The sequence below is a fragment of the Melanaphis sacchari genome, unplaced genomic scaffold, assembly GCF_002803265.2.
Source record: "Melanaphis sacchari strain LSU unplaced genomic scaffold, SCAv2.0 Contig112_pilon_pilon, whole genome shotgun sequence".
In the NCBI taxonomy this organism is placed as follows: domain Eukaryota; kingdom Metazoa; phylum Arthropoda; class Insecta; order Hemiptera; family Aphididae; genus Melanaphis; species Melanaphis sacchari.
This window is the reverse complement of record NW_020270434.1, coordinates 672,324-685,708: the sequence shown is the minus strand read 5'-3', so window position 1 is coordinate 685,708 and position 13,385 is coordinate 672,324. Positions and strand designations below refer to the sequence as shown.

Here is a 13,385-nt window from a genome sequence, read left to right as displayed (position 1 = left end):
GACGGCGCGAACTTCTTATTTTGTGAAACTTAAATATTGGTTTTCCATGTTTAAACTTACGTATTCGACGGAACACTAAAGTAAAATAGTCATGATGCATAGAATACGTTGTTTTTTACATATATTATCAATGCTGGAAATTTCAAGCCGATATCGTCTATTGTTTACGCCAAAAAAAACTTTGTACTTTATTTATCGGACAGCCTACGTATATAATATATTTATCAGAAGTATTTAGAACTGTATATTTCGAAATTGCAAAACTATAATTAAATACATAATGAAATGTATATTATTGGGGTTTCCAATAATCCATTATTTTCATTTAACCTTACACATGAAATTATGATATTATTTTTTATTCGCAATGACTATCCCTGAGGGTTGGTCCACTTTCCCATAAATTATTAACACAAAAAGCACTATCAAACTCACAGTACATCATTATTATTATTTCTTTTTTTTCGAAAATTGAAATCGGAGCAATGGAATTTTAATGAACACAAAAACCAATAAAGGAATTTATCGAATTTTACAGTTAATATTTACAAACAAACAATGGAGTGAGCATTGTAAAAAATATAATACAATTATCAGTGTGACACATATTTTATAATTACAATATACCAAATGTTTGATGTTTTATCATTTTTTCATACATGACGCCATTTGAATATTATAATAAAAACATAATTATTTACTAAATAATTCAACGAAACTATCTAAAATTATTTAATATATATTTGAAAAATTAGTGGAGTCATCTCTTGCCGACATTATTTATTCCATTTCGTTTTCATTATAGGATCGATAATAAATGAAATCAAAGATACTGATGATCAAATAGTTTCTACCATTAATTTATATTTAAATTTAAAATCGTTAAATATGATTGTTAAATTTCGATAATATATTCATTTTATACAAATACATACAATATCTTCTTATTTTTATTGATATTTTTGTACACACGTAAAAGTTCATAAATAGTTGTAACTCAAAAATGCGAAAGCAAACTCAATTTAACGAATAGATTTTACTATGCACTTAATACCTTACCGTTTTACTGGTTAATTATAATCAATGCAAGCTAGATTGTAAATTATTGTTTAATACAACCAAAAGTAATTTAAATACAATTAGTTATTTATTATTACAAATAACAGCACAATGATTGATCTATATTTATAAAAACATACATGAAATATTTTATATATCATAGATATTTTTTAAATCTCCAAAAAAAAAAATAAAAAAAAAAATAGGGTTTTAAAATTTATTGTTAGTAGTAAATTAATGCCAATATTATTTTAAATAAAATTTATTTTAAATGTTGTATATAGTCAGACCTTTTTTATCTTAAAATACCAAAAATGTTATGTTAGGAAAGCATGTTTTTATATAATCATATTTACGTATATCTCATAGCCTATACAAACCTCGTAAATCATTTTAAATATGTAATTCCTAGAATATTCATATATTTTCAACACATGATGATGATAAGAAAATGAATAACGAGACAACATTTGGAATTATAATAGTGACTTCAGTAATACTGGAATAAATTATGTTATACGCACATAACAAATCCTATATTCTATTAAAACATTATTTTCTGTTCTATGAAATAGATAGCTATAATTTAAAACCATTTTATAATTAATTTTCTCAAAATATTGTATTATATTTTAAATTAAAGGCAATATACATATTAATTAATGAATTTAATTAAAAGTTTTTCAGTCTTCGTTTATATTGGTATTATTGTTATAATCATTTGATATGAGCAAATTTATATAATAATATTTCGACTAATGTTATCATGGATATTTTACTCTAATATATAACCAGTTAATGCAAATTTAAATAAAAATTATGAACAATAAAAATATTATAGTGCTTTAATATTAACAAAAATCTATTTTAAGTCAAAATTATGATCAAATCATTTTTTTTTTTCATACCTAACAAACATAATTCTATTATAGTATAATATCATACAACCTATAAAATATAATTTACTCATATTTAAATTAATATACTATATTACAATAATCTGAATTCTGAATGATTCTCGGTTGGTGTATTTGATATTAAATTTAGTTTCACATCAAACGACAACATATAAATTGTATACAATATGTTCACATAATAATATGACGCACGTGTAGAGTAGGTTTATGCTTATTATTTATTTTACGTTTTGGGTGAAGTGAATGAATGTTGTAAATTGTAATGAACGAGATAAATAAGAACGGACCCAAGAATTTCCCAAAGCTATAAGCTGATAAAAAAAAAACTACGAATGAAGTATGGAAATGCATTTGTATGGGAACACGTCCAAAACTTTCGGTGGGGGCACAATAAACTTCACGGGATTCATTATTTTACAGGCCCATTAGACGGCTCCACCCGCTAACGTGTCGGTATTATAAATGCATTTTCAGATTCATCAACGTCACAAAAACAGCGGACTTTGAAAGCCAAAACCTCCCGTTTTTCCCGATTTTGGCTCACCAACTACCTCTCAAAACTAGGTCATCTACCATCATAATAAATTGTTAAACGTTTACGGTTGTCGTTGGTCAGCAGATAATATTTTATGATCATTTTTTTGCATAATAATATTATAATAATAATCCAATATATACAACATTTTTTTTTTTCTCAAGACGTGCTCAAAATAAAAAAATAATAATATTATGAATAAAATTTCGGTGTGATAAAAACTAAAAAAAAAAATATTCATAAAATTGAACATTATTTTCTATTTTTTTAAATAACATTAAATTCGTTATTATTCTTCGCTATTTCAAATATTAACGTTATCGAGTTTTCGATTTATTGTACGTAATATCTCGAATGCTGATACATGTTCAACAGAAGTTATAAAAATGTTTTTTTTTTAAATTATTTAAATTTGGACTTTGTTTTTTTTTTTTTTGAGAATAACACTAAAAGTTAATTTACAAAAAAGTCAGAAAATGGATTAAATAATTTGATGCTGTTTCAAAAACAGCATAATTTTAAAGATAAATATTTCGCATTGTTTTCTGAGACATTATGGTATTATGTATTAAAATGGTATTTTACAACAATGCGTTGAACAACAGACTCTTATCCAATTAATTTACTATTTATCTTACCAACTCAAAAGTGATAACTTACTAAATGGAGTGATATTCATACAAATTAATACATATTTACCAAATTCATAATTCACTTATTTGCTATTTGCATATTTGACTGAATTAAAAATGTCTTAGAAATTATTTTTGCATTATTTTTTTTTCATTAAAAAAAGTTTATAGAAATACAAATTATAAATTTCATAATATAAATGGTTATATTTTAAACACAGATAACGTATATTCTAACATAATAAATATCTACTCTGCATATCGATAACACATCACTGGGCATAACATAAATAACAGGAGTAACTAAGTTTTTTTTTTGAAAACTTTGATTAAATCTTGGTGGGAAAAGATATGAAGCTGCGTATAAATAAAATGCAATTGAATAAAAATCAAGTAAACCTGATTAGAGAGAATCCATTGATTACAAGTCTGGCCTGTGGCCAAATACGATATGTATTGTTGTATACGACACAATATGGCGTGTTAATCAATCTACTATCCTACCGTTGTTTAATTATTTCAACTATAGATTATACTATAAATTCTAGTTTATTAACAGCAGAATTAACTTGTAGTCATCAATTCACTATACTATATTCTAAGTGATGTATCATATATATGTTTTTTATATAAGTGACATGAGACGCTTTAAATAGAAGAAAATAATTTTTTGGTCTTAAAATTCAATATATTTTATGACAGAAAAGTGCATTTTGTTAATACTTTAGAGATAATTAAAAATGTCCAATACTTTTCTTAATAACTAAGAGTAAAAGGAAATAAAAATAAAAATTTCTACGCGCAACTAGTTTTTGGAGAAATCAGTTTCCTTTATTAGTTGTAGTTCAAAAACAAATAACTGGAGGTACTATTTTAACCAGTTATTCATATTCATCATACTCAATCTTGAAATTTATGAATTACTTATAGACAATTTTGATTTTGATTTTTTTTTTTTTTATTGTATTTTTATTAAATGTATTAGTAAACAGTTACCGTTCAATCAAAAAAATAAAATATATTTATACATAGTCTTTTATACGTTGATATGATAACTTTTTCAGAATACATTATATAGTATAGATATTTGTTATAAATAATTTAGTACACATTTTGAAAAAAAAAAAACGAAAATGAACGATTTGTAATTTGAAAATATTGTTCGTGGGGTTTGAAAATATTTACATATATTTCCACATTTTTCATACACAATAACATTTTTAAAACAATTTGATCAATGTTATGCTATTGCCTATATTTAGTTTTTATGCAAAACAACGTTCTACAATAAGTTGATATTGATTCAAAAGTTAATAATAATAAATTATATAAATTATAAATATAGTCTACCTATTAGGAAAATTAAATATAAATTATAAATTAAATTCAAGTTTTTCAATAAGAATATGAATTAAATTCATAAAAATAGGTAATAAACGAAGTTTAAATACACATTTTTTTTTTTTTTTTTGTTATTAAATGAATTAAACCATTTTTTTAATTTATACTTATGTTAACTGTATACCCATCACACAACATTAATAAAATTGGTCACTAATTCTTAGAATGTATATATCACATCAATATATATATATATATATTAATTTTTCAAGTAAGAAGAAGTTGTATAAGATGGTCTCTTTATGAATAAGTTGATTTTAGTTTTGAATAAGTCTTATTATATCTAAAACACATTCAGTTGGAGTATATGGTTTTTATTTTATTTATAACCATGTAAGTTGATTATTGGACGAAGTTAAACTAACTATTTAAAAATCCGAGGTTATGATGAATGTGTTTATTTGGGAATACTGTCAAAATAAATATTTTTATGTCGGATTAATAAACGGTAGTTGCAAGAAAAATACTTATGTATTCCGTTTGAACGACTAAAATAAAGTATAATTCTATTCAATTGAGTTTATGATTACACCTAATAAGTAATAACACACTGTTTCTATAAAAATGTATTTAAATTCTAATCAGAATTTGTTTTATACACAATTACTATGTATAGTTACTAACAATCACGAAGCTACTCCAAGCCAGTTTCACTTATTTGTAACTATTATTTGTCATGTTTCGTAATTGCAACTTAATATTTTTAATAAAAAATGAAAATGTGGTAGTAATCTAGTATCTCCTCCAAGTGGTTGCATTGGTTTTAAACTGTTATCGATATTTTGAAGCATTTTAGCAAAACGTTAACTTCGATATTTTAAAATATTCAATTAATTTTTTTTAACGTGTGATACTAATTATCTAATGAGATTGAAGTAAACATCATTAATATTTTTAATATTATTATTTATTACTAATTTATACAATTTTTGATTAAAAAAAAAATTTTATTTAAAGTTTAAAGTTAATTTTGTTAATTAAAAATAAGTATGAAAAAAAAAAGAAAGAATTAATGTTAGAAAATAATCGAAAATATTGACGATAATTTTAATGTATTAAAAGGAAAGTAATATTAAATGACACGTAACATAATTATAATGAGTTTAAAAAATATACTTATGAAAAATAAAATATTATACTTATTGCACTTCACATCAAATTATTGTAATTTCAATTAAAATAAATATATTTTACTTTTAAATGTTCGCTAAATATCATATCATGCTATACTTTAAATACAATTTTATTAAGCTATAATATTTAATAATAATACATTACAAACAAAAATACTATTGAAAAAATATAATATTTTACATATTTTATGTAGGTATTATTTAAATTATTATTATTATTATTATTATTTTTTAAATTAATTATCATAGTTATTATAGTTTATAACAGTGAAATGATAAATTTATAATCATATGATTTTCTACTTGACATTCAGTAGAAAGGAGGAATATTTAAACCGTTCGTTTGAGATAAAAATGAAAAATTTAAATTTTATTGTATTGTCTTTACCTAGAAAGTTAATTAATTTATACAAAATGTTAGTTTGCGATTATAACAGACCGGTCACGTTTATATAATACCATGCACATATTATAATATGCAATCAAATTAACACGATTCGTTGTAGCATTAGTAATTTGGGTACCCAGATTAAACTTAGTAATAGTGTTACAAGTCTGAAACACATGGGATTCAACAAGCTCATTGCCAACAATCTTTTGTTATACTATATTGTGGACCCTACTATCTTCATAAAGCAAAAGTTAGTCGACCACCTCTGATGGTTTCTCTTGAGTGTCTACGTAACTATTATGAAGATAAAAGGGCAGGTTTTCACTGTTTTTGGAAAGTAATTAACATTTAATATTCGGACAATATACCCCGTCAGTGCTTCGATGAAACAACACGTCAACACAGTTAATTGTTTGTGCACACGAATGCTGTTTTTCCGTGCGGGCTATTTAAAGTGTCCGATTAAAATATTCATTATCATTAATTCTAAAGATTTTTCCTGATGGATTGCACTCAAAAAGCTACCACCTTAACATTTCTATTCCTATTCTAAGCAGTGAACATTAACCGCAGTACCTACACTCCAGGATCACATTTTACATGGGTTTTAAGGAACAGATCGGGTCAAAAACATCGAAAAAATAACTTTATAATGGTCACGCAACAGTGTTGTTTGATTGCTAATGGTTTTGTTCATCATAAATGACGAATTTTTACACAAAGCTGTTTTATCAATAATCTATAGGTTGTATTACCTTTGTTGTTAGAATATTTTTGAAGCCATTAGTCTGCACAAAAGGAACGAAAGTATAAGGAAATTGCTAAACTAAATATTTTACTTCCGCTCATAAGTTTCTCCGTAATGATATATAGACTTTAAGTATGTACGTTGACTAGAATAGTATTTGGTTATTTAATTTAACAATATACTAGGGTATTCTAGGAAGAATACTTCTCAAGATCACAAAATTGATCGATTTATAGATAATTTATATAGGGTAATCAATTTTCGTGATTGAACTTGTTCACCACTAATATAAATTTAATATTTCTATAATATTTTTATAGTTTATATGCGTATTGCTGCAATAAATTAATAATAAATAACTTTGTTATTTTCCAATCGAAAACAATAATTCCTTCAATATTATACACGAATCTAATATAAAAATAATATATTATAGACGATTTAATAGACTATATGTATACAATTTCCTAGGTACACCATAAAGACTACAGTTGATGCTGAAGACGTTAAAGACTCTGCTCCATTTTTGTCACATCGAGCCAACGATCTTAAAATGGGTGTAACAAGCTTCTGCAAGGCTTTTCCGTGGCACTTGGTATTGGATAAACGATTGGAGTTCGTACAATTAGGCTCTGGGTTCATGAAGCTTTTTGGAAAATGCCTACAACAATTCGGTATGTATAATATTTGTTACATTAAAAAAAAAAAAAAAAAAACTATTATTTTTCAATAACCTACTTTATTGACCTTGATTATTAATTATTAATTAATAAATATAGCCACGTATATTAGTGAGTTAAAATTTAATGCAATTTTAATAAAATATTTTTTATTTATTTTTTCAATAGTATTGTAAAGAAAATATTAAAGTTAGCACTGGGTACAACTGTGATTTAAGTTCGTTTCTTCGATAAATTTATAGTAATAAAGGTTTGTTTTCTAATGTATATTTGAATATGTTACGGGATAAATATTTATTAATACTTAATTTTAATTTGATTTTTGAACGTTAATTTTTTTATGAAAATCTAATGAAAAATAATTTGTTATCATAGTTTAAATTTTATTCCCATTGTAGTTTATGCGTATTTATTTTCCCGTTTTTTTTTTTTTTTTTCAAAAATTGGTATATAGTTAAATTTCGCTATCAATTATTATAAACAAAAACTTCAAAAGTTTTAACATAGTATCATAATATACAAATAATAAACGGCTGGTTAATTGGACAAGTTTTGCTTTTTCTCAAAGGACAACTTTCGTGTCTTTTCAATTTAGGTAGTCTACATTGTTGTTTACAAAATTATTCTACACTAAGGTAAGGTGAAATAATAATATGCATAAAATATTATATGTAACAATATAACTTAAAATAACAAAAAAGGGGCCACTGATTTTATTTTGGAAAAAGTCTATGTTAAACGTAATATGAGAAATCTTTTTTGAGAAATATGATCTTGCAGCAGTAAAGTTTAGGATAATTGTATCGGTAATTTAAAAATTGACGCCTTTTTAATGTCAGATATAATGGTTTTACTGATTTAGAGATTGTATTAAGTAGCTGTTCGGGTGGTATAAACATGAATAACTTAAATTGAGCTTAATTTTCTACGATCTAATGAATACAACAACTGGAGGTAGGAAATAAAAAAACAAAATCGATAAAATACACGCGATGAAATAGTATATTGCGATCAGTTAAATGTATTGTTGAATATATTATCAATACCAACCAGTGTTTTTAGGTCATCTGCCTAAGTGACTTACAAATCTAACCATTTAGTACTTATATTCTATTTCCAGTTAGCAAATGAAAAACTTCAGATAAAATGATCAGTGGAAAAAATAACCAAGGAAGAAAAATATATAAAAATTTCAATAATAGGTTAATACTATCAAATATTTATATAACAAGTAAAATTATTCTTTAACATATAATGTGTTCATAATTTTAAATTATAAAATTATGTTATGATAAATTGACAATAATGTATTCCAATAAATTTTAAATTAGAATCTCTACAAAAAAATATAGTAAATAATAAAATATATTATCAAGAATATATTTAATGATAAAATAATTAACTACGTATAAAACAAAATATCTTTAATGTCAATTCAGATTTTTTTTTGATTTATACTTTGTCTGACATAAATTTATAGTATTAAGTAAAAAAAAATTATGGTGCAATTGACATGAATTATTGAATAAATATTTGCATTTAAAATAAGACTAGCACTATTCAAGTAATATAATATATTTGAATCAGTTATTGATTTTTTTTTTTTTTTTTTTTTTTTGATAATAATTCGTATTGTCTTTTTTTTTCTTTTTTTCCATTAAGTACATTATTACCCACTATATTTTATAAAACTTAAAATTATTTATTAAATTAAATAAATTTATTAATTACGTATAATTTATAATAGTAGCCTCAAGCAACTCAAAATTATTCATTGAAAAACATGAAATGTTCAAACTTATTTTTATAACATTAAATTGATATAAATTTACTTCTAATAGAAACACGACTACATTACGAATTTTTATTTATAAAACACGATCTATGCTCTCATTTAAAATTTATGATTTAGAAAAATTTCTACGAGTTTTCGTCTCATAAAATCAAGTACACCTAATAGTTTATTGAAATATCTGATATCACAAAAGTATTCGCTGTTCAACAACTTTGAAATTTCATTAAGAAAATAAGAAAAAACTGAAAATTATAACCGAACAAACAAATCATATTTTTAACTCACATAATACAATTATTTTTTTTTTAGTATATCCATCAAGTTATGTTAACACTAACATAAGTAAATTTAATTGAGATACATTTATTAAAATCTATTATTATTTATTATACATAAAAATACTAATATTTTAAATCATAAAATATGATTAATATAATAACTGTATAAATATAATGTATATTATAATATATACAATGTAATGTTTTTTCTATATCTTAGATTTATTTACCTGTTTTACTTATATTAATGTTCAGTTTAATTTTTTGATTTAAATATGGAAATCTCCGAATGAAACTTTGAATTTCAAATTAAAAATATGTATTCGTTCTAATTATCTTTTATAATAATAACCAGTTTAAATAAAATTTAAATAAAACAATACAAATTGACAATTTAATAAAAACTGTGTATTACTAATGAAAAAAAAAATATATATTATTTTAATTAAAAAATGATCAAATTACATATATTTCTAAATATTTGGTCAAAACGAATAAAAAAACACTTATCTTTGGTTTCATAAAGTAGTACACCTTTTACATAGGTATAAGAATTCAATTTCAAGAATGTTCCTTTAGTGTTTAGTTTAAATATAAATTATAAATAAAATATTAAAACTGAACGTCATCGTTATTTTTTGGAAATATGGCAGTGTAACATGTTACAAGTCATAAACTTTTTATTTTGTTTGACAAATGTGAAAAATATCTTTGTACAAAATTACCTTTATTTTTAATGTTGTTGTATTATAATATTTAATATAGATTTGAAACACGTATTTTGAAATATTTTATTTTAAAATTATTAAACTTTTGTTGAAATTAAAAAAATGGTATAAGACTATTTATATTTCTGTTAAAGGAATTTTTATTTTTTGATGGTAATATGATTTGACCAGGAAGATCTCGGTGAACTATTATAATATATCTTTAGTGTAGTATTTTAGCGTGATGGAAGTTTATCTGAAATATTATTATAGTCGATTACACATCGATGGCTATAATACCATTATGACGTATAACAACAATTGAGTTTGGGAATTCTCAAGGAAAATTGGCCATGCGTTTTTTACGAGTGGTTCGAACGATCGTTTTAAGAACCCTATGATCTGTGAACGCACATCCGGTCCCCAGAGATGCTTAAAGGTTTTAGTGTCATTCGATTGTGGAATTGGACTTTACCTTTGAACGCAAATGCCGCTCAAATGCGTTTGGAAGTATGAAAAAATGCTGATATACCGGCTGTATTGAATTATACTCTATAAACTACTTGTATATTAAGAATAAAAATATTATACGCATATTTTTAGCATGAAATTATAGAAGGTATTTTTATATTTTTTTCTGATCATTCTTTTCCGCAGTGTCTTATAACTTAAACATTTAATAATTTTGACCGTATTAGCTCATTATATAAAAATAAAAATCTAATTCTAAAATTATTGTCTCGGTTTCAAAAAATTAAAAATATTCTAATTTTTCAACCATACATAAATTAATTTAAAAGTAGGTACTACTCTGGCTTTTCCGATTATAAAAATGATTCAGAAAAAAAATAAAAAAAATATCCTTGGTTTATTTCTTATTATATTATTCGTTAAATGAACATTAAACATCATACTCATCCCACATCTCTAAATTAAAACTCAAGATCAAATTCGCAATGTCATATTATAAATATTAATATATAATTAAATGTATTTTAAAAATATTTATATTTACAGAACTTCATAGTAACTTCAGTAAATCTTTAAAAAGATAGTTTTCAATCGATTTAATTTTATAAATCGAAATGATCTACATCAAATCGTTCGAATTATTTTAATTGATGTAATTTTATTTCTAATGTAAAATTATTAATACAATTATTTATAAAAAAATAAAAATAAACGTAGGTATTTAACATCTACTTTTTAGTGTTTAATACGCGTATTCATCAATAACGAATTTACACACTAAATAAAACAAAATTTATTTTACAATATTAGTAATGCAACAATGTGAATTGTACATAATAAAAATATTATCTGAAATATGTTTCATTTTTTTATCAACAATCTAGGTTCATAAAGAAATATGTTATTGTTAATTCTGATCGATTTCGATAGTTCTCGTTATTTATTTTCTTATTATTATTTATTATTACTATGTTTTAGAGGAAAGGTTAGTTATCATTAACTTTTTTCCCACGTAATATTAAATATATTATCATTAAATAAACAAAATACCCTTTATAAGCTATAATTGAATAGTTTGTCATTTAAGTATAATACTTCACAAAAACTCCAATAGATCAAATCATATATTAAAATATAAACATTTAATAATGTATTTATGAATTTTACTTATTTTAAATTTATCAAATGTATTAAAAATAATTAAAAAATAAAAATGTCCATAGTTTCTTTCCATTAATCATAAAACGTTGTCTAATATACATTCCTGATAAATTACAAATAAATATATTAATACATAATAAAATATTGAATTAATATTTTTGAATCTGAAAATAACAATTTGAAACATACAATTATTTTACTTTTCAGAATATTTTAATTGTCTCTTTGTATAATTTAAAATTATAATATCCGTTTAATAATCACTAACGTAGTTGTTTCATAAAAAATAATACTTCCTTGAACTTTGTTTGTCAAACAAGATTTATTATTTAAAATGATAGAATATTAAATTATTTTCCATCAGAGTATACCAGAAATTAATTTCCATATTGCTATTTTATCGGGTTTTTGAGATGAATTTTCGTGCAGAGTAAAATATATATATCATCCAGCCTATATTGGTGACTAGACCATAAATAAATTAAGTTGTGGTCGATGTACTATCTATTATTTCGGTTCAATTATTTGTTTCATCTTTTAGTTTAACAAGTAGTGGCATTTGTAAAGGCAATACTGCTGTCATAAGTCACTACATCAAAGCTCTTAAATTATAGTTTTTCAAGAAACAAGAAAATCGTTTTTAACTCTAAATTAGTCTAGAGTATAAATAATAATTGTATTAAATAATAAAAATATAATTGATACATTATTACATTAATACTATATAACTAAAAAAAACTATTAACCTTTAAAAAAGCTTTTTTGTTATACATTTTTAATGGTTTTAAGGTACTTGCTTTATGTTAGTCTATATTATTATGCATCAAAGTAAAAAAAAAAAATGACAGTAAGTACACATTTATTTGGAATAACTGTTAAATGCATTCAGATATTAATTGCATATCAATTTGTTCTTATACGTGATGTATATGAATATATATTTAAACATTTTTTACATTTATTTAAATTCTATTAAGATATAAATACAGTGGAATATTTACGGAAGGTATCAATGGGATAAATTCTTCCCATAGGCTGCATATACACAAATTATAGCCATCATATTATTTAAAAAATTATTACTATTATTATTATTTTTTTTTTTTTTATCAATAATTGATTAAATTTGCAAGAATTAAAATATTTTAATTTATTGTATAATATTTTCATTGCTATCTTCATGTATAAAGTCATGTCCCCTCCCATAAAAATACCTAAATACGCCACTATATAAACATGTAAACAATATTAAATTAATTAAAAAAATAATTTATTGATTACGTGTATATTTACAGTGATGATAAAAAAATGAAAAAAAGACAAAGATGTAGCAATTTAAAAATAAAATATTAAATGATAGGTACGCATACAAAATTAAGTAACATTTTATTTTAAATTAATATAATATTAAACTTTAAAAATTGCCTATAAAATAGTATAAATATTGATTCTATTTTGAGACCAATTATGTTAAATT

General features: G+C 22.9%; 1 protein-coding gene across 2 annotated transcripts in view; it reads left to right on the top strand.

The window, feature by feature from the left end:
- LOC112603869 (head-specific guanylate cyclase) overlaps window positions 1–13,385 on the top strand; it is a 238,542-nt gene that overhangs the window by 112,814 nt on the left and 112,343 nt on the right. For both annotated transcript variants that reach the window (XM_025352666.1, XM_025352665.1), the window contains one exon: window positions 7,288–7,490. In XM_025352666.1, the coding sequence (XP_025208451.1) occupies window positions 7,288–7,490 (203 nt within the window). The remainder of the gene's footprint in view (window positions 1–7,287; window positions 7,491–13,385) is intronic.